At 42.6% G+C, this 22,360-nt stretch overlaps 1 protein-coding gene across 3 annotated transcripts in view; it reads left to right on the top strand.

Annotated features, from left to right (window-relative positions):
* The first annotated feature begins 3,964 nt into the window (after window positions 1–3,964).
* zgc:110158 (LisH and SSDP domain-containing protein) overlaps window positions 3,965–22,360 on the top strand; it is a 60,537-nt gene continuing 42,141 nt past the window's right edge. For all 3 annotated transcript variants that reach the window (XM_012881058.3, XM_021307817.2, XM_012881057.3), the window contains exons 1-3: window positions 3,965–4,253; window positions 14,367–14,439; window positions 17,087–17,148. In XM_012881058.3, coding sequence (XP_012736512.1) covers window positions 4,198–4,253; window positions 14,367–14,439; window positions 17,087–17,148 — 191 coding nt within the window. In that variant the 5' untranslated portion in view covers window positions 3,965–4,197. The remainder of the gene's footprint in view (window positions 4,254–14,366; window positions 14,440–17,086; window positions 17,149–22,360) is intronic.

Genomic DNA, 22,360 nt, shown 5'->3' with positions numbered 1-22,360 from the left:
TACTGCTACTAAAGTTAAAAAAAAGGGAAAAAATGATTAAAACAAGTTTATTGTAATAGATGTGAAGACTGGCAATTCTTCGTTTTTGGAATTTGTCTGTCTTGTAAGAGAGGATAATGTGTAGGAATCTTCTTTCAGCCAGGTGACTGGCAGTATGCAGCAACAGGTGGCCCCAGGGTAGCACTCTGCTCAGAAACACACTCAGATAAAGTGACATTGATGGTCATAGGTAAAAATGCAGAAATGCTGCTTGAGGTTTGACAGCTCTTGTCAGTATTTTCTTAAAGGGGACATTTGCTTTTAAGTTCTTCTTTTTCACATTTAAACCATTCAGTTGCAGTCTATATAAAGTGGAACTGCAATGCTTTGGTCTGAATGCCTTGTTATTGTTGACTCACAATCCCTCTTTTATTCCCTAAACAACGTTTTGGTTGCCTATTTAAATGTCATTTCGGGGGTTAGGGGATTAAGGGACACCCCTTTGCATTGTGCATTGTGCAATGTGTAAACAATCTAAAGCTTTCTCAAAAAAATCCGGCCCCTACAAATTTTTGGCCTCTTGGCTTTTACTATTTTGGTTGAGGCAAAGTTTTAGCACTGCAGCTCTCATTTTGAGCAGTGTGTGGCACTACAGACAAAATCTGCTTGTATTTAACGACTTGTGGCAGAAAAAGAGTGATGGAAGAAGGGATGCTACGTTACCATTTACCTCGGAAGTCGCATCTAGGAGCTGGGAATGGCGTAACTACAAAGTGAACAACGTTCCAGAGTCGAAGAAGTCGGGATTAAAAAAACATAATAAAACAAATGGTCATGATTCCAATATGGCAAAGGCCAGGAAAGCTGTTGTCTTGTGTGTAGTACCTCTTATGACCGGCGATTAAAGCTCTACTTTCCAGATGCAAACACCACTTTAATCTGCTGGGTACAGAGTTGCAGGCACGACACTCAAGGGTTGAAACATACCAAACCATCCGATGTAATGGACAAATCTGTACAGATTTAAACATTTTTCTAACAGTCATCCATTGAATGGTTTTTGGTACTGCTGCCAAGTCCAATTGTTATAAGCGACTCAGAGATCATCTGATAAAGTGAGAAGGAGATGAGGATGAACAAACTAGTCATCTCTGCCGGGACGACAGAGTAGTCGCTGGACTGAACTGCCCTGTTCCCAACTTAGAAATTGTCAAAATTATCGACACTCTGAAAAATATCGATACTCAAGTGCTGTATCCAGATCCAATACTAATTTGGCATGTATTAATACTAAATATTTTAGCATATGAGGCAAATGAAGAAGGACAACCTAAACATCTTGAAAAGCCCATGTGCAAACAGTGATTTAAATTGGTGGCAACAAACTCACGCAGCACAACAAACTTGGCCAAACATCTCAAGGATGATGAATTCCGACAGATTAATCATTTAAAATTCCCGTTTATAATATAAGTTAATATATTAAACGTATTACTGATGGTAGCGTGACTGGTGTTCTGAATTGATGTGTGATTAGCTGTCGCTAGCATACTGCTGGGCATGTGTTATATTTGGGTTATTTGTTTTGAATTTATTTACACACTTATTTGATTAACATGTGTGGTTCTGTTGAGAAAGCATGTTCCATGTTGAGACTGTAAAAGGTGAGTTTTTCATGTTAATAAAATATTTTTATGCCTCTAATTATTTGTAATTTTTTTATCCCTGTGGTATCGAAAATGGTATTGAGGGTCAAATATTACTAATTTTAGTTTCTCTTCCCTCTCACTACATAGAGTATGAAGGGTCCTCCATTTCAACAGAAAACACCAAATAGAATGATCTACGTGCGTCTTTGCTTGTTTTATACTGCTCCTCCACCGACAGCACGTCTTCAAATAGTAGACAGATAGGGAAAACGCGTAAGGCTGATAAGTTTGTCCCTTTTCGGCTACTGTAATCAAAAATGGTGTAACATGGCATCTTCTATTGGGTGCACCGCCACCTTTGTATTTATAAACTGCTCATTCTAAGCTATGAGGATGCTTTCATTTCTGATGTGATTGTCATTAGACTTGGCAGATTATGTACTCATGATAGCAATACTTGATTTTTGCTAATAAAAAGACAAAATAGTTACACGCTGTCCCTTTAAAGTATAATCCAAACGATTTGCATTGACTTAAAAAAAAACTTCTGCCATAGACAATGAATTACTTTATCCCACTCTGGACACGGTACAAAATAGAATATACACCTTGTTATAATATAGAGTGAAGAACTCATAAAACCCTACTCTGTTTAAAGTATATCTGTTCCATAACTGAACCCATCTGTCAGGTTAGTTGTTATATAAACAAGATTATTGGAACAATTTTGATCCTTTATATTATAATGCCCCTCATTCTTTCTCTTCCTATATATATTTTTGTGTTCCTCTAATCGTTTTTAAAAATGTCCGCTCATCGGAGCAGGTGTCTGTATCCTCATATAAAGTAGCAGGCCTTAGTGCATTGTGTAGAAATGCATTCTCTCTCTCTCTCTCTCTCTCTCTCTCTCTCTCTCTCTCTCTCTCTCTCTCTCTCTCTCTCTCTCTCTCTCAGACAGATATACGTGTGCATGTCCAAGCACATATACACACATGGCCGTGCACGCAGACAGACAGTCAGCTGTGCCCTTCCCACAGCAAGTAGCACAAAAAAACAGAGCACTGCCTGTCCCTGCCTCTCTCTCTCTCTCACACACACACACTACAAAGTACTCTCTACACACTCTTAAAGGGACATGACACATGATTAAACTTAACCATCAAGAGCCAGCACCACACCTGGATAACAACAAAGTACATGAGCTATAGCTGTGTCATCCCGCCTAACTGTAAATGTGACTATTTGTGTTTCTGCACTCAAAAATAAGAGCTTGTTTGAGAGTGTTTATTCCAACTATCTAGCCAATATTTGATGTAAATATACTTTCACTTTCTTCTTCAAGTCATGGGCTGGCATGTCCAGAGTATTTAAATTGAATGCGTGGTGTGCAAATCTGCAAATCTGCAAAAACAGAAGGCATCGGAATCTAAACACGTGGCAAATATATGGATAACTATGAAAAGTTTAATGAAGGAATAATGTTAGTGACAACTGTTCAAATTTCACACAAATGAGTGTAATTGTGAATTGTTTTCTCAAGCAGGTGCATTGGACCCTTTCTCCATTCATTTTGACCCTTATTTGGGCCGGCTGAAAACCCCCTGATCAAACCAAAATACCTCAGAGTAGCCCAGAAGTGAGGGCAAATACATTCAAAAACAGGCACTATGTAGACAAAAAAGAGAAACCATACAAACGAAAAATAAATACTGATATTCATTGACGTTTTTCTTTTTCTCTCCTAAATTTATGTAAAAGAAATGTAATAAAATGTAATGAATTAAAATGCTTGAAAAAGGGACAATACAATACAATATAAACAAAAGGCCGGTGGTGCTGTTGGGAATGGTTGGTCCCAAATAAAATTCTGCTTAGGGCCTAATACTGCCTTGATTATGAGCTCCCTTTTCTTTGAACTTGTATAATGTTATTTATTTTTCCCTGAACTTCAGGATTTAGTTATGAGATCATTTGTGGAGTAAAACATGAATAAAGGGTGGATAATTAATGTTTTTTGTGTGCACCAATCTGACAAAAATGATTTGTTAATTGTTGTTAACGTGGTATATTTTGAACAAACAGCTCGGTAAAGTGATAAAGCACAACAGTAACAGTTAAATGTGACAATGTGCTGCTGTGAAAGAAGAGAAATACAAAAGTTGCACGAAGGCCCGAGGAGAACTTGAACTTGAGCGAAGTCTGAACAAACTTGGTCACTGCGCCTTTAAGAAGCCCCCACCGTCTCACAACAGGGGGGGCGTGAGCTGAATCCAGGAACAGCGATTGAAAAAAAAAAAAAAAAAAAAAAAAAAAAAAGCTCCACCACTGGACTGTTTCAAGTTCCCCCCTCCGGCTGAAACCCTGCCTGATTTGTGGGCAATGTTGGGGATGTAAAAAAAAAAAAAAAAAAGAAAAAAAAGAAAAGGAAACCGGAGCAAAGAGAGCGTAAGGAAAGGAGAGATAGGGAGACAACACTAACTGGGTAGCTATGGAGATAGTAGGTTTTCCTGGTTGCTTTCTTTGACAGGTGTCGAGTGGGATAAAATAAAGTCCGAGAACAGCCTCCAAGATGTACGGCAAGGGTAAAGGAGCTGTGGTCCCCTCCGACAGTCAAGCGAGAGAAAAGTGAGTAAACGATCGCAGTGTCACAACAGCGAACCCCAGTAAAGAGAGAAGGAGGAGTGTGCTAGCTGGCTAAACTTGCTAACTGATGGGAAGCACTTCAGCAACTTCAGACTCATGCATAAGTTTGTTACTTGTAACTTTGAGCGGCGGCTTGCAAGCGACGCCGCGCCAGCCCCCTTGTTTTCAGCGCCTCTTCAGTGTGTGTCGGTGGCTTTTCGGCTCTTTTTTTTTTTCCTTTAGCATCCTCCAACTTGCAGGCATGTCTGCTAAGTTAGCAGCTAGCCGCAGCCAGTTTTCACTCCTGTCTTTTAATTGTTGTACTCCTTTTACGCGCAAACCCGAAGAGGCTGGTAAAGTTGCGCCACTTTTATTTTGCATTTTTATTTTTATGTTTTGTTGTTGTTGCTTTTAGCACGCTTGTGCGCGCGCGCTTACATTCGCTATGAGGAGCGTGGATGTGGGGGATCCCACTCGAGTTCCTTCTGTTTCCCCCACCTCGCGCGCGCCTCCTCTACGGGGAACAATGCGTTTTTTTGGGGGGGGTTTATTGTGGCTGCGCGCTCTTAATGTATCTGGATGCCTTTTTATTTGTTTTCGTGTGCGTCTCGTCTCGGTAAAAATAGGATACAGCTGTTGGAGGAGGAAGAGGAGGAGGAAGAAGGGGGGGGCGGCTTTGTTACAAACCAGCGTGTTCGCGCAGTGGTGGTGAGACTCTCATCGCGCTGGATCCACGCGTGTTTTCGCGTCGACTCTACCTGCTAAAGCGGAGCGGCGCTTTGTAACTTTTGTAACCCCCCCTACCTCCTCCTCTTCCTCCTCCCCTCTATGCAGATCATCTCCTGCCAACCGGCGCTGTTCACCCTGCTGCCCGGAATAGGGGGCTGCTGAGCGGGGTCGCTGCAGCCCCCCTCTCTAAGCCCCTTTGTCTGCGTGCCTCTGTCTCGCCCAGAAGATACGTGCAGCTCCCCTTTCCGTGCTTCCACCAGGCAGATCGCGTCCAGCCTGACCTTAAATATCCATTTAATAATCACGGGTGCGCCATAGCAGCCAATCAGAGGTCACTGACCCGGCTGAGCTTCCCCCCTTCATGCCACGAGCCTGCTTTGATCCCGTGTTGGCTGCTGTTAAACTTTGTTGGACTGAACTTTTGCTCAATGCATTTGGGCTCAGATCTGAGTTTACATGCAGATCAACAGGCACCTCATGTCATTTCTGATCTCCCTCCCCTCCCACCTCCACTACAGCCCATCTCTTTTGTTTTCTCCATGCTCCGCTCGTCCTCCTCCGCCTTCATCTGGCTTCCCCACCGGTCCCTGCACCTTGGTCCTCATCCCTCACGCTGCTGCTGCTGCTGAATTATTGAGACTGACCGAAGCAGCTGCTCTCAGGCTTTGCGTCAAGAGTTGAGAGGGAGAGGGGCGACGGGAGAACAGAAAAGTGAGATGTGGTGGGCAGACTCATCCATGTTTAAAGAGGAGGAGAGAGAGGGGGGGGGGGTGGGGGGGTTCTGTCGCCGGCCCCCGGGGCAAGATGTCAGATGTACTGATGGTGCAAACCAGGGAAATTTCGCTCCCAGTGGAAGTTGCTGAATGCACGGCTCCCTACGCTTGGAGAGAGAGAGGCGTAGGGAGGCGGGATGGGCGTTCAAGGGGCACCTCACTCAGGGTGAAGATGCAAAAAACGTCAAACTTTAGAAATCCTCTGCATGGTTTCCTTTATCCTCCGCGCTCCTGCTCTGCTGGTTTGCAGCCAGGGAGGCGAATACTTCTCCTCTCTCTGCTCCCGTAGTGGCCCGTCTCCTCAAACTTCTCCTCCTCTTCAGCCAGCCGTGCTCCCGAACTTTAATAATGCAGCAGGCCAGGTGCGCGCGCCGGCAGCCCCTTAACACAACACGCACACACACACACAACCTACGCCACACATCACATCTTCATCGAAGGGTCCCATGAAGAATGGGATGGTGGGGGAGCATCTGCAGCATCATCCTTACATCCCCCCTCCCCAAACGTAGGAACGGAGTCCTTAAACGTCTCCCCCGCTGCGGGTCAAAGTCTCCTCTAAGGATGCGCGTGTGTCAGGCCAGCCTTTAAGCCCGCAGAGAGCAGGGAGATGGTATCAATATTTGAAGCTCTCGCTGCAGCCCCAGAGCTTCCTGTGAGCTCTCGCCAGACGATTCACAAGTCCTCCAAATCACTTTAAATCTATAGGTGTTTGGGCGAGACTGGGAACGGGTAAAGTTGCAGGAGGCGTGTAATGCCTGTGTGTGTAATGTGTGTGTGTGTGTGTGTGTGTGTGTGTGTGTGTGTGTGTGTGTGTGTGTGTGTGGGCCAGAGCGAGCCTGACCTGCAAGCGGCAGTGACTTACACTCTACACCGGCGGTCAAAGAGAGCTTTCTGACCTACAAATTGCTGGAAACCTCAGAGAGTGGTCAGATTCCCCCGGCTGCAGTGGTCAAGTGTTTTTCTTTTCTTTTTTTGTTGTTTTCTGGGCAGGAGGGAAGTCTTCACCCTCCCTCAGAATTGGCGATTAGGGAGCCGGGGTCCGTCTTTAATTGGCTGCGTCGGACTGGTTGTCCTGCTCGGGTTTGAACGGATCAGCTTTGGGGACGTTTAAGAGTCCCAAGACGGCGTCCGCTTTTCGTACCGGCGTCGTGACTCTCAGGATGACGGCTTCTGGTGTGTGTGTACAGAAACATATGAGCAGATTGAATCCATCAATAGATGACAGTAAAACCTACTAATGTTTAACCTGGACTGACCCGTTTTTAGGGCCAAACACTGTTGTCCCAGCCTTTATTATGAGGCTCGCAGATTGTCCGCCACAGAGTCGTGTACGGCTCTGTTGTTTTTGAAGTGTGTTACAGATAAATCGTGAAATTATAGAGTTTTGTGGTCAGGCGTCGCATCTCTGTTTTTTTTTTTTGCAAAGCTTTTGACCTGCCGGTATGGATTTCTCCTTTTTAAGACGTATAATCAAAATATTTTTATTGCAGCCTTCTTGGCGTCGGTGGTCATAAATTATTTACATTAGGAGCCGAGGCGATGTTACGCGGCTGTCTAAATGACGGATTGCTCTAAAACAAATGTTTCTTTCTTAACATTTTATTATTCAAAACAAAGACTAAAGGATTCTGGAGTTGGCGTTTGAAACCGTCTTTAGCGGTTCATGTTAGCGATTGGCACAATAACTGCGTCCGGCGCTGCTGTAGCAGCCTCCACGTGTAATTAATGAAGGTTCCTGCCTTAACCCCGAGCTTTCCAAAAAGGCTTCAGACGTCTCTGTATCCAGCAGGTTTCATAACGGACTTAATTGGATGAAACCGGGCGACTTTGCCGTAATCCATTTAGCCGTCCTGTTATCTGCTAAAAGCCTCACTCTCTCTTGGAGCCTCAAGAAAACAACAGACGTTCTTTGACGTGGTGTGTCGGGGGGGGGAACTTTTAATAGTAGACGACGCATTTCTGCGTTTCCTCTGAGTTTAAGGATAAACACCTCACTGTTGCGGAAAATGTCGGACTTTCTCTCTCAGCAACGGCTTCCACACTGAAGAGTGTTACCGTCAAAGCGACCCAGAGGCACCTGTGTTCGCTGACACAAAAATTAATACTTATTTTTGTTGTTTCTGATCATCCAGTCACAGGCAGATCAAGCAAAACAGAAAAATCTGCTGATTACAAACAAAAGACCAATTTTATGGTGTGTTTTATAATATTAAACAGACAAATATTTAGTCATCTTGAGGCACTTTTTGATTAAGACGTTTGATATTCATTAAATGGACAGAAGAATATGGTAGAAAGGACTTCCCCTCAACCAAACAGTTATTTTTTTTTTTTTTTTTTTTTTTGGGCAGTCCGATTCACAAAGCAAGGCTCTGTTCTCCAGATTCTACAGTTTCCTCAACATGTAAGGTTGCAAAGCCAGCGCCGGTTTTGACCCTTTTGACCCGACCGTGGCGCGATAACAAGGCAGAACTAAAAACCTGCGACTCTCAAACAGGAAACGGTGTCGCTTCCAGATGTGAACCAGTCTTTTCTTAATATCTAAACATATCATCTAGCTGAATCTTGGAGTATTGATTCACTAAAATTGGCCAGACGCCTGTGATTCTCTCTCAGGGCTGAGACACCCTTTTAGTAGGAACCATTGGCTCGGTGTTTGTCTATTCATATCTTCAGCAGACTACATTTGCATACTAACACAAGGCATTTGCATACTAGTGGTAGTAAGTCCAGGTCAGGCCCGGGTCGTGTCTGTTGTAACACTCTGCGGCGGTGTTTACGTCTCCTCCCCTTTAGCAGAAACAAACGGGGCGGGCCTGACACCGAGCCTCACCTGGAGCCGGCGTCGTTTCGCCGCTACGTGCGCGGACGACTGCGCGGCGTTCTTTTCGCACAGGACATGTTTTTCACAGGGTCTCGTGTTTCAGAAAGTTGGGTTAAAAGGGCGCACCTGTGTTTAGCAGGAACCAGGTGAGCTGGACTGATTGACGTCGCTGTTCCTGTTTGCATTCAGTCTTTTTTTTTGTTTTTGTTTTTTTAATCACTTTCTGTTGATGGGGTGAAAAACAAAATGTCAATTACAGATACAGAACGTCAGGCGGTGCACAGATTCACTCCTGGTTATCGTAAAGCGTTTAAGTATTAGTGTACTTTCACTTTAGAGTTCAGGATGACTTTTTTTCTGTGCCGGTGTTACTGAAGCAAAGTCAGAGCTGGAAGAACATAACGCTCATTCCAAAAAAAGTAAAAAAACAAAGCAACTGGACTTGTTTTCCATAGTTGAAGACGTTTCGCTTCCTCTCCAGGAACCTTTCTCAATTCAAAAAGTCTAGAGTAATGTGCAGTAACAAGCTTTATACCATTGCCAAACAAAGGCCATGTAATGGTTTAGATAACATGCAGATTGGACCGAAACTGGTCCACTTCTTAGTAATGGGCGGTCGTTAAAGACATTAAGATTGGACCGAAACCGGTCCACTCCTCTGTAACGAGGAATCGTTAGGGTTGTTATTGGCCTGGCTTACAGGAACGATGTTATGATCACTCATATGAGGGTGAGAATTGAGGTGATGATTGGCTGGAATTAATCCTATAGCTGTGTTGTACATTTTTGAGAGTTGGAACCTAAGGCCTCCTCCTCTGTTTGAGGTTGGTTTCTCTCTCTTTACGTAGATGGCTTCCTTACCTCCTGACTTTTTGGATTGAGAAAGCTTCCTGGAGAGGAAGTGAAACGTCTTCAAACTACGGAAAACAAGTCCAGTTGCTTTGTTTTTTACTTTTTTTGGAATGACCATGACCTGGATGACTGAGAATCTTAACCAGAACATAACGCTCAGTTTATAATTCCTCATTTGACAAACCTGTTTATCAACAGACACATCCGGGGAGATATATATATATATTTATCTTTGTATTTTTGGGGTGGTGGCAGTTTTGGCATTAAATCAGACGTCTTAATCAAGTGATCACGTTCTATCGAGTTGCTACCAGTTTTTTGGCTTTTAAACTGTACCCGTCGCAGCGCTCCTATAGTTTTTAATGAAAGGGACACAGTGCGGGGGGGTCAACAGGAGCTTGTTTCCTGCCGTGATGAGCTTAAAGCGACGGTTCGCTGCCCCTTCACCAGTCGTTGCTGCTCACTGTATGTCAGCTGGCTGATGAAAGGTGACCACACGCCTCCCTGGCTTGTGTGCAAATACTCGCTGTCACAAAAGAATACAGCCAGTCTTTTGGCTGGGTGGAAACTAAAGGAGGGCGACCCATCGCTTCTTAAAGTGTCGTTGTTTAATGGCTGCAGCTGGAAAGCCAAGCAGACAGCCTGACTGAGTGGCTCTGTGTTGGTTTGCAGGGCAGGGGGTCACAAACATGGTGCACCAGGTAGCGCTCATGAGTTTTAAGGTCTTTTTTTATTCACGCTTGCATTTATATAGGTTTGAAAATTACAATACCTTTTTTTTTTAAAAAAAAAAATACTTTACATAAAGTTAAGGTGAACTCTGACTCTTCTGGTCACCAATGGAGTAGGTCTCTGTTTCTAGAAGGTCAGTGACCTCCTGCTGTAGAGGACAACAGCAGGAGAGCGCAGCCACAACGTTCAAATTTCATTTGTTCAAACAGATGATTTGTGTTTTTGAATATTTTATATTTTTGTTTCCCTAATGAAGTAAAAAGAAAATGAGTGAATAAATTGGAATAAGAATTTGTCCAGCCACTCGCCTTTTCCAGAGGCGCTTCCAGGGGTCTCCTGGAGGTCGCTGCAGTGGGGTTTGTCGTTGTTTGTGCTACCGGAGCTTGGCATTTTGTCCCTTTTTTACACGTTCAAAAAAGCCGGCTGGATGCTCTGGACACCGCCATCCCGTGTATATCGAGTCTGAAGGAAAATCCGAGTTTGGGCCACTTGGGCGTCGTGTACCTAAATCTGAACTCGGATGCACTTGTATTTAGTGTCTCTGCTGTTCTTTTGCTTGAGGAGCATGTTTACTTGAACTGTTACTGAATTTAGCAGGTGTTGTTGTTGCTTTACATACTGGATTAGGTTTTTTTATTCACATGAGAAAAGAGCGCCGACTATAGCATACATATAAGTGTGATAATTAGAGCTGCAGAGTATATCAGAATCCAGTCGTTATATCAGTGTTGATGTGTAATATCACTTTACATCAGGTTTACATGTCTCAACCCTTTAGGGATATTTCTCTTGGATTTCCTAAATACAGTCAATTTGAAACCCACACAGTTGCACTTTTTTTTTTTCAGGATGGCATTTTTTCCTGTGAGCACAGTTTACTGTTTTTCTAACTTTTGTGAGCCTACACTTGTCCCAAGTTGTATTTTGGGATATACATACATTCATATCATACTTGCCGGTCGAAAGGAGTTTATTACAGCCTATTAAAAAATAAAATCAACAATATGATGATTATAACATCAAAGCAAAAAGACCTCTGGTATCGAAATAGTATCGGCATCAGCAGATAGGGCTGGACGATATAGAAAAAAAAAACATATCGATAAAATAGAAATCATATTCATCAATATGGATCATTATCAACAAATTCAAAACATAGATTTTAAGTGTAGCCCTGACTAATTTATGCTGTTGCTTAGCAATAAATTTTTAGATACAGAACACACAAACGCTGAATTCAAACTCAACCCTTTATATAGCCAAGTTTTTACCAAAACTGCAAGTAAAATTAAAAGAAAACAAATGCTCTCTGAACTGTTTGAAGGGGGCGGAGCATTCCTGAGTCTGTGTTTGTGATTGGTTGGGAGGATGTAACGACGAATTAACCCGCATAATAGGCTAGAATCCAAAAGGAAGGAAAACTGTTATTCTATTGAACCTTTTACTGACCCCTTTTTTTCTATCATCGATATACGTCTATTGAACTATATACATTGTTATTGAATTATCGTCCAGCCCTATCGGCAGATAACCAAATTCTGGTTTCGGGATCGGATCTGAAGTGTAAAAATATGGATCGGTGCGTCCCTACTTTGGATGTAGTGTTCTGTGGGCTAGAACGGTTGCGGTGCCATACGCTGAGACTGCTGTTGTCGTATTTGGTCCATAGGATGGTTTTTCGTTCCCATAGCTGGTAAAGATCTCAGTTACCAGGATGTAAAAGCTCAAGGCGAGGAGAGCAGAGGTGATGAAAAGAGGGAGACGACGGTGATGGGTTAGTTGAAACTGACATCATTATTTTAGCGCAGAACATTTCTGTTGCAACATTGCATGTTTTCCTGTGCAGTATTAAAATACTAACGGATTATGTTAATTAAACTCACCTTTTTAAAACGATTTATTTAAATATTTCTACGCATGTGTACACTGAAAAGAATACCAAAGGAATAGATTAAGGCAGTATTACGGTTAATAATCAGTCTTGTTTCTGTTAAGCTCAGCAGTGCGCTATGCATTTGATTATTTTGCAGCCATGTTTCAATTAAGCAGATGGAAAAAGGCAGGAGATGTGTTTTAAATACCTGTGAATCGGGTCTCTGTACTGAACAGTACAAAAGGAGAATCCAAAGAGCTATCGTTGTTTAAAAACGAAGCGCACAACAGCCCGATTATCTCAAAACCATGTTTCATTGATCAGCTCATTGACTGCCGATGGCGACGATGACACTGAGCTACTGTCCTTCTCATTAGGACCTGATTGGCCTGTCAGAGGAGCGTCTGCTGTGGGCACACAGGGCACTGTCATATCCACACTCCGGGTCGATTGATGGTCCATTAACAGCCTATTAAACACGACTAAGTGAAGGAGTTTGGAGTACGATGCTGGGCCAGTGGGGATTTCCCACTCTGTCTGATAAGATTGGTGGATTTCCATTTTTGACTTTAGCTGGCCTTTTCTAATTACAGCGATTTTAAAAACGGAAAAGAAAAGCCAAAAAGCTTTTGTTGGAATTGGCAGGTATGTCTATTGCCTGCTGGGTTTAATGTTTAAATGTGATTTTTAATGGATGCATAATTATCAATCTAGCAGTTTGTGAAACTCAGAAAATGTATCTATATTTTGTTCCATAACGTTTTGTTACCATCTGTCATAGTTGACCTAGTTATGGAGATTATGTTCTGTAAAATGTCTTTAAAATAATGCAGTCACCCGGAATGCTGTAACGTGGCATGTTAAAGCTACATAGCTGCAGTCAAACTCACAATCCTGTCTGAACACAATTTCCCTGACATTAACGCGGTTAATTTCCTAAAACTGAACAAACAAGTGTATGAATGGATCTGTAAATTAACACCCTCCAAACTTTCTGTCATTTGTTGGCACATCAGGAAAGCATTTTGTGCGATTATCTGAGTGATTTAATTTGTTTATCTTTTCCTTCATTTTAACATTTAAAGGACAGAAACTTGATTTAAAAAAAAACTCAATTGTTCCTTAAATCTATGCTTAAACCTCTGATTTGCCTCAACTCAGTTTAGTACGGTTTTATCCATTAGTAACGTGGATTTTAATCTAGTGACAAAACTCAAAAAAGAACTCAAAAAGGCTTTCACTTCTTCTGCGCTCTACAAACAAAAATTCTGGTTGAACTCACATAACTGTTGTTGTTTTTACCAAGTTTTATATAGTACCAGTGTTCACAAACTGCTTTAGGGACTCTGCATTTAGTGTGAGATACTTGGGTCTTTGTTGAGAAATCATGCCAAGTCTAAAGGAGTTATAAGTTGTGAAATATAGCCGATTAGTCCAGTTGGCAAACAAGTGAAAAAACATCATTTCACTCCCAAGCCAATTCCTGTATTTTTTTTTGTTTAATAATTTGTGTAACTGTCTGATAATAAGGCCTAATTACTATTCAAGAACTTAAAGGATACCAGGGTGTCACCCAGAAAACTTGCTAAGCCTGGTGGTAGTGGCGGCTAGAGCAACCCAACCATGCTTTTGTTAAAGAAAACTACAATTTGATGGAAAATTTGAAAATATGGCTATTTCATTATGTTATTGTATTGTAAGACATAATGAAGAAAACTTCTTACAAAAAAAGCACACACTTGAAATACTTTTTTTAACAGTTGTTTGCACTTAAGTTCCACGCTAGCCAAGTAGTCAGCCAGCGAGCTAATTAGCGGTACATCAAGCTAATAACAGCTAGCGTTAGCTTATGTTGCCTGGGAGGTTTACTACGACACTGTTGCAGATACAGGAGCTGTACGGATCTTTTTGTTTCTCTCAAACATCTGCGTTGTACTGTTGGCTTACTACGGAGCACAGGTTCACCATTCCAATTTTTATTGTCAGTCTGCCTGGGAAAGTTTGTCATCTACAAAGCGGGTCGAATCTTTTCTTCTGGCTGTTCTCCATGCCTTAGTTAGTTTGGGTCAGGTGGGAGGCTGCCGGGAGGAGACGGGCTAAGTGTCTCTGTGCGCTGCTGCTGACAGAAGTGCGACAATTCAATCTGAAACCTAGCGGCAGGCCAGGCCTATGGTACAGCGGGGGAAATTCTGATCACTATTGATTTTAATTTGAAATTATTATTATGTAGGATATTTTGGTCAGCTATTTTCCAGTTGCTATATAGTTATTGCTCTATGCAAGGCAAAGATAAGAAAATTGATTCCAGCGTTTTCTTTTTCTCCTTTCAGGTTGGCGTTATACGTGTACGAGTACCTGCTACATGTGGGAGCACAGAAGTCAGCACAGACCTTCCTGTCTGAGGTGAGAAGGCATCTTTCGCCCCTGCAGGTTTAGAAGGCATTTAGCTCCCAGCTGATGGTTCAAAGTCCTCTTCAGTTGTTGTCTTTCGTTGGAAATCACCTCTGCTTTAAGTTCAGCAGCCAGCTCCTGTTCAAACACGTTACCTGCGAAGTGGGCCCGAGCGCTTCTGGAGGCAGAGCAACTTTCCACATTCCTATGTTTTAAAGTGGATGCAAGCAAACACACTTTTAAGTTCTCTTAAAAACTAAAAACTCTTTTAAGTTCTTGCTTTTACATAGCAGGGTAGACAACAGAAGGGGAGTATTTCAATTGGAAATTACACTGAGTCAATGCTTATTGGACGTAGCCACCAGATGCTAGTTTTTTAAAGCTAAACTAATGAACCTATTATTAGCAAGTGTGGACTTCCCCATTAGCCAAAAAACTATTCAATGGGATCAAGAAGTGCAACACTATGCATAATAATCTCAGAGAAGACATCAATGTGGGAACAGCTAAAAGGACATTTTGAAGTGAGAAACGGATTGTTTAGTAGGAAAGATTACTCGCACAAGAGGAAAACATCGAAGAATGTTACAGATCATTAACGCACCAATAGATTGGCCATTGATGGAGGTCGGTCCTATTTTTGTTTTCACGTCCCTGGCTATTAATGGGCATATCAGACACAGGGGGAAAAAAAGTCATGTCTTTTTCTCCCTTGTTGATTAAATGTATCTAAACTTAAACCGTTTTTGTTCATCTGTAAGAAAGGAACACCAGCAGTGTCCCTTTGATGTACTCTGTTTATAGTTTGGTTATAATCGAGTAATGGTTGGAACATATACCTTGATGTATAAATAGGGATAACTGTTTACTTTGCAGCACATTTTTCCTTTTTCTGGTCTGGTCTGTTTTTTTTTTCTCCGTGTGTTTGGACAAATGAGACTTAGTGTAGTCCTCCAAAAGAGAATTGGTATTGGTCAGTAAAACTCTTTATCAGTTCATCTATAGAAGTAAACTTTCACCTTGACGTCAGAATCTGCCATTCCCAGACAAGCAGTAATATGGAGCCCCACCTAAGACGCTACTGGCCTTGCTTAGCGTTAACAGTATGTTGAGAAAAATACTCTAATTTAATTCTGTGTATTCGTTTAGCGCCAAATTAGAACAGCTTTTATCTCAAAGTCCTTTACAGATGCATCCATGATGTAGTCGCAGTCAGTTCCGATTGCAAACATTACATTTTGACCTGAATAATCATACAGTAAATCCAAGGTTTGCGCCTTTTTAGAAATGGTGCAAATTGAAATAAATCACTGACTTTCAAGCAATCCCTCCTCCAGAGGACGCATGCAACGACAGTGGAAAGGAAAAACTCTTGCTTAACAGGAAGAAACCTTTAGGAATACGTTAAGATAGTGGCACACAAACAAAATTTAAATGCAATAAAGTATATAATAGTTATTTTCCAGCTTCTTTTCTACAGTTGTAGTGTTGAATACCAACGGAAATTGAAGGAGGTACAAGATGACCCTATTTATGCATCAAAGTATGTGTCCCTTTTGTTTCGGATTTTTTTTTTTTTATGAAAATCCAGAAAGATTTGTGTGCTTATCATGCAGGTTTATGGGTTTAAGATCTACGGTCATTGTGTGAATTGGTTTTTAACAGCGTTGCCAAGTCCGCTTGTTTTTATTTTTTTAAGTCGCTTGTAAATTCCGTGAGTCGCATTTATTTTTTTGGTCTCGTTTCTGACCATGCAGTCGCTTATTTGGGCTCTGAATTTAACCGTAAGATAAGAATAAAGAGACCCGCTCGCGCTGCAGTGCTACAGCCGTGAACCGGCTGATATCACTCCGCCCCTCCATGTACACACGTACTCCCTGAGAGGGAGACGAATAAACTAGCCGTCTCTGCCGGGAGGACAGGGTAGCTGCTGGACTACATTGCCCTGTTGCTAACATAATGCCAAAAATAAACTTCACTGTTATGTTAAATTAACTTGCCTGTCCAGCAGAAGGCCTGCAACCTCCGCATCTCCACTCCACCTGGAAATAGGTGTACTGATATAGACACTCGTTTTCTCACGGTTATTACTTATTTTTCTTTTGTTGTTTACTTTTTCTTCCCTCTCGCTGGGCAAAGAGTATGGATGGCAAGTAGAATGATCTACAGTCGTCTTTGCTTGTTTACACTCCTCATCCAGCCTATAGCTGACAAGTTTGTCCCCTTTCAGCTACTGTAATCAGAAATGGCGACGCGACATGCCGCCTCCCAGTGGCTGCACCAACGCTGTATATTTATAAATTACTAATTCTAAGTTATGAGAACGCTTTTATGTTGATGTGATGTTGTCAGACTTTGCCAGAAAATGTATTTATAAAAGCAATACTTGATTTTTTTTTCCCTCATTAAAAGCCTAATTAGTTACACACTGTCCCATTAAGTTCTCTGGAGAACGTCGCATGGAGATGTTTCCATCAAAATGCTTGTAGGAAATTTCCATTAGCCAAATGGAAGATGAGAAGACTGACAGGGCCAGAGAGAGGCCTGTCGTCATGTCAGAAGCCATTGCCAGTTTTTAGACAGACTGATTATATGTTCTTAACCCCTGAACCTGCAAACACGACGCTATCTCCCATGGCTCTCCTCTTTTTCTTCTCAGATTCGATGGGAGAAAAATATTACGTTAGGGGAGCCTCCCGGATTCCTTCATTCTTGGTGGTGGTGAGTATCCCTCGTCTCCTCGCGCACCAGGCTCTCTGCCTTTAAGCGTTTTGTTTTTCTTAAACAAGTGACTGAATAAGCAGATTCCGCATCTCTTAAACTTTGTATCCCTTCCCCAAGCGCACATCATCTATGCTGACTTGCTATAATTTTTTACTAGAACAGTGAAATCCACAACTAGTGGCTAGTTTTGAGCTAAAAGAAAATTCTCCTAGCTTGTCAATTTTCAGAAAATGAGGTTATTGTCCTCCTTTTATGATCTAAAAAACGTCTTCCTCGAAGGTGCAGCCCAGTGTCTGCCTCTTACTTGACCAGACTAAACTGAGGCCCTGACCCCCACCGCTCTCCCCTCCTTCTCGCCCCCTCCTCCCGCTCCCCAACCTTCACGGCCGTCTCTGAAACAATAGATCCAGATGGTTAGGGAATGGACCCCCATCTTTGCTCCTCCTCCTCCTCACCCTTTGTGTGCCCCCTTCCACCCCCCACCCTCCGACTTTACCCCCTTTGTTCACACGGGAGAGGGCTTTTTAGCAGATTAACCCGTTGCATTCCAGCTTCCTTTGTGTCACCTTCCCACCTCCTCCTCGTCATCTCTCCTCCTCTATCAGACTTGACCCGTTGGGTCAACACCTTAAGCCCTGATCAGCATTTTCTCTGGCTTTTGCTTCACTGGTGCACTGTGGGATACAGTGCATTTAAAACGCGTCTGGATTTACTCCCACAAAATGTCACAAAAGCAGCCTCTTGGATGTGTTTTTCCACTTAAATTCGAAGGAAATATCAGTCACATTTACACGTTTTTCAATCCCTTTACAGCTACTTATTTTAACGACGGTTTAGCTCCGATAGCTTTTATCCTACAAGTGGTCCGCAGGATATTTTGAAGTCAGTCATTTTAAATTGTGACGCCAAAGTGGTTAAGTTACTTCCGGCTGGTTTGATATGTCTGTGAGTGAAATGTCAATTTCTGATAGCTAAATCGTAAGATATGCACATACAGCAGTTAAACCCAGCCTCCCAGCGCAGTCTGGGAATTATAGTTTGATCCCAGATTCCCTGTTGCCTTGATTTTAAAAGAAATAAAACACTGAATCGGGTTTGTGGGTGAAGGATGCCACAATAACTTTTTGTTGCAGTTCTGTTATGGAAAGGGTCCTTCTTCCACTGAGAGGTGGTAAACCCTGTAAGTTGCCTAAATTCGAGCCACAAAAATGAACCACTTTGAAATACGTTTCTTTAACTTTTAAAATAATTGTTGGAAAAGATGATTCTTGAATCGTATATATTGTACCTAGCTTGTTGGGATTTTTTTTTCCGCAGCTTTTGACGATTGGCTATGATTGTTTAGAGACCAAGAACCACTTCTTATTTAGGCGAGTTTTTAAATCATTGAAGAGAAATATTTTTACCTGATGAAGGTCTGTGACTGAAACGCTGCATTTTAACAGTGTGCAGGAGTTTCGTCTTTTGGTCCCAATGTGATTTTCCCAAACAATTTCAAAATCAGAATTTCTTTTTTTAGAACTGTTGAAAAAAGCAGTGCTTTCTTACATTAGGCGTAAATAAAATCTATAAATAGAGATAAACGTTTGCTATGAAGCCGTTAAGGTACGACCATGTGATGGACAAAGCAGTCATTTCAGTGATTAGCTGCATTTCTTTTATGCATCTCTTGATAGAAACCCAAATTCCTCTCACTGGCAGTAGTCTTCACCCCAGATGCACGCTGACTTCCCATCAGCCCTTCATCCTTTAGATCTAGCTGAAGATCGGTGTTCAGGAATGTGCGCGCTCATCTGAGTCTGCAGGATTTAATTTACACTTCCATCTGCACCACCTTCTGCCATGTGGGGGTAAATCTAGCATTCCTGTGCATTTGATAAAATCTCGAAAATTATGGAGAATTTTCCACATCTGGGCAAAGAAAGTAAGAGCATAGAAAAATATTTGCATTCCCAGATTGCCTACCCCATCATCTAAATGTCTGAATCATCCGTCCTTTTCGGACACTTTTAGATTCTGCAGTTTTGGGAGGTTTCATGTTTAAAAGTTTCACCACTCTGGAAATATCAGTTTTTAAATCCATGTCAAGTTTTCGTTTGTATTGTGCTGTATTGTGGAAAAGTTTTTGAATTTTTACGGGATAAATGTGTAGGAACGCGTCACAGGTAACATCATTTTTCAAAACAAATGTTGTTTGTGATTACAAACCACCATCGTATTCAGAAAATATCTTTTTAAAAGAATGTGCTTTTTTTTAATTATTTGTTTTACACATCTCCTCTTCTGCTGCTCTTGCTGGAATGTTTGTTTTTGGAGGATCAAAATAACAAAAAGCCTGACCACACTGCATGACGATGTGACCCAGTAACTTGATTTAGAAAAAAAAAAGAGAAAAGTGTAACTTTTGAGCCTGGAACTAAGTTCAAGATGGAAATCCATCACAGAAATCCATGAGTTAAACGTAATGCTGACCGCTGGTGTCTGACAGCAGCTGACGCTCCCAGCGTTCAGCGTCATCTTTCTCTCTGCGCTCCATTTGCGAACCTCAAGGCTTAGCACACATCCACAGCAGCAATGAACGGTCCTTCAGGAGGGCATACGAAGCGCTGACGCATCTTTTCACTTTCTCTGGAGACTCTTTACCGTCCCCTCAGTAGAGTCTCTGGATATCGTGCAAATAGGGTGTTTTCAGCTGACGTCACGCTCACGTGACTACTCAGCGCGTCCGCCATATTGGGTGGCAGTCGTTTCGCACCGTTGACCTGCATTGTATGACGCCTTAGGCAGTATTGGAAGTGAACAATGGGGAAAACGTGTTTAATGGTTGGTTGCACGGCCCGTGGAGGTGGAGATCAACGCTTTCTATCGCCTACCAGCCGTAATAGTGAATCAGTGTGAAAAAAAAAAAAACAGCTGTCTGAACAACGCCGTCACCTATGGCTGACACGGATATCCAGGTCCGATTTGGACGGTGTTAAGCTGGAATACGCCAGAGTCTGCGGTGCTCACTTTGTCACAGGTAATTAACTGTTAAGTATTTAAAACATATAAGAAGAATATATTAATAATAGGGCTTGGGCGTTATGACTTATTACTTTCCGCGGCTGTCATGTTGACTGCCTCCGCCGCCTCTACTGCCTATGACTACCGCATACTGTACTCCCTCTCTCAGCCGTGTTTTAATTTGATTAATTTCACCTTAACTTGATTTCAACCATGGTAAACCGTTGCTGTATTGTGGGCTGTAACAGCGCAACACATGATCGCCATGGGAAAAACATAGAAACAGATTAATTTTCCACCGCTTTCCTGCCTGGAGGCGCAACCACGGAGAACAACTGTTAGCGATAACAAAGAGTCGGCTCGCTTGGATCGCGGCTGTAAGACCGAACATAACTTTCCACAGTATCCCGATGTCAATGAGAGTGTGTTCTAAACGTTTGAAACACATAGCAGCTAGTTAAAAGTACATTACATGCGCGAGTGGTTGTTAGCGCTAACGGTTAGCATGAGCCAGAGCCCGGCTCAGCGCAGCTTACCTTTGAACGAGTTACAGAGATAAAGAGATCGTCGGCTCGCTTGGATCGCGGCTGTAAGACCGAACATAACTTTCCACAGTATCCCGATGTCAATGAGAGTGTGTTCTAAACGTTTGAAACACATAGCAGCAAGTTAAAAGTACATTACATGCGCGAGTGGTTGTTAGCACTGGCGGTTAGCAGCTACTAAACTAGCATGTGCCAGAGCCCGTCTGAGCGCAGCTTACCTTTGAACGAGTTGCTGTGTTCCCACTGTTTGCTGGCTTTATGATCTGCAGCTCCTACCGGCGCCAATACGGTAAATACAACTTAATTTTGCACTGGTCATTGTTCTGCTTAAATAATTAAAGCCGCGAGCGGCGTCGATCGGCCTTGCAGCCAAGCGCCTTCGCGCACCGCCCGCCGCCGGCGGGCGGTGCAACACATTTGCAACACATTTGCGTCGGATTGTTTACATTTTTACCATCTTATTAAAACTCACCCGTCCACGTATGATGGCGATTTCCTTGATGTACATAACCAGATGTGAACTGGTTGTGAGCCTCTAGATCCTTGTAAGCTCTCATTTCCTCAAGAGTGTGCAGAGGGTTTTCACCGAACACCAGGTAATGCACTATGTCGCCGTGCTCTACATTTGGCCAATCATCTGGATTACTGCTAAACAAGGCACCGTGGAGGGCATACGGGTCCATATGGTCGATCACGGAACATTTCCTCAGATATACGTCCTTATCTGGTCGCTCTAGCGTGCTGGCGTACTTATCCATTCGCGATACGATAATACGTGTAAGACAACTAGAGATAAGGAAGTGTGCCACCCAATATGGCGGACCGGAAGTTGGCCAGTGACGTCAGTGAAAACTCCCTATTTAGACATGAACTGCTCCGTCTGCGAGCTTCCATTGGAGTCACTAGTTCAATCTCCTATGTGCCGACCCATGCCGCTCTCAAAGGACCACTGACCTTATGGGTGCATAGACACAAAAAACAATAAAAAAATCACAAACCAGAATGGAAATCAGGCTCTTTCACTATTTTGTATGTGCAGATGAGGAAAGGAGTTCCTAGCGGTTGCAGGTTTTCTGGGAGGCACAGCTCTCCCTCTTCTTGCATTTCATCCCATGATTCCAAGTTTCCCCATCTGAATGTCGTGACGGCGACCTTTTTTCAAAACCTTTATTGTTTAGGCAGAGATCTGTCGCCGCTAGTACTAGGTAATGCCCCTCCCACACCTGTTGCTGTGCACTGCTGGCTTAAAGAAGTGTAACAGACTATTCCTCTGCTTACAACCCGGGCAAATCTGTCTTTTTGCAAATATAAGAAGACCGTATTCTTTGCAATAAGCTTTAAAAAAAAAACCACACACACAACTAGCGAAAAGAAGTCCAACCGAAGGGGCAGTCTGATTAGGCATTTCAGTAGCTGTCCTGCTGTTCCAGTACCTTTTTTAATAGTGTTTTTTTGTTAAATCAGCGCTCAAAGAATGATCCAATGAGAAGGTCTTAGACAGGTATTCAGCACAACTATTAGCTGTTTGATTAGCCTCTTTTCTCACAAGTTAAAAACCCTGATCTCTCATTCCTCGCCGGCATGAGGCCTCGATTCGTTCCTAGTAAAGCAACGCAGTGTTTCAGGGATGAGCGAGTACATTTACTTCTTTTTTTTTTTTT

The sequence above is a fragment of the Fundulus heteroclitus genome, chromosome 19 (assembly GCF_011125445.2).
Source record: "Fundulus heteroclitus isolate FHET01 chromosome 19, MU-UCD_Fhet_4.1, whole genome shotgun sequence".
Lineage (NCBI taxonomy): Eukaryota > Metazoa > Chordata > Actinopteri > Cyprinodontiformes > Fundulidae > Fundulus > Fundulus heteroclitus.
This window is presented reverse-complemented; position numbering and strand designations above follow the sequence as displayed.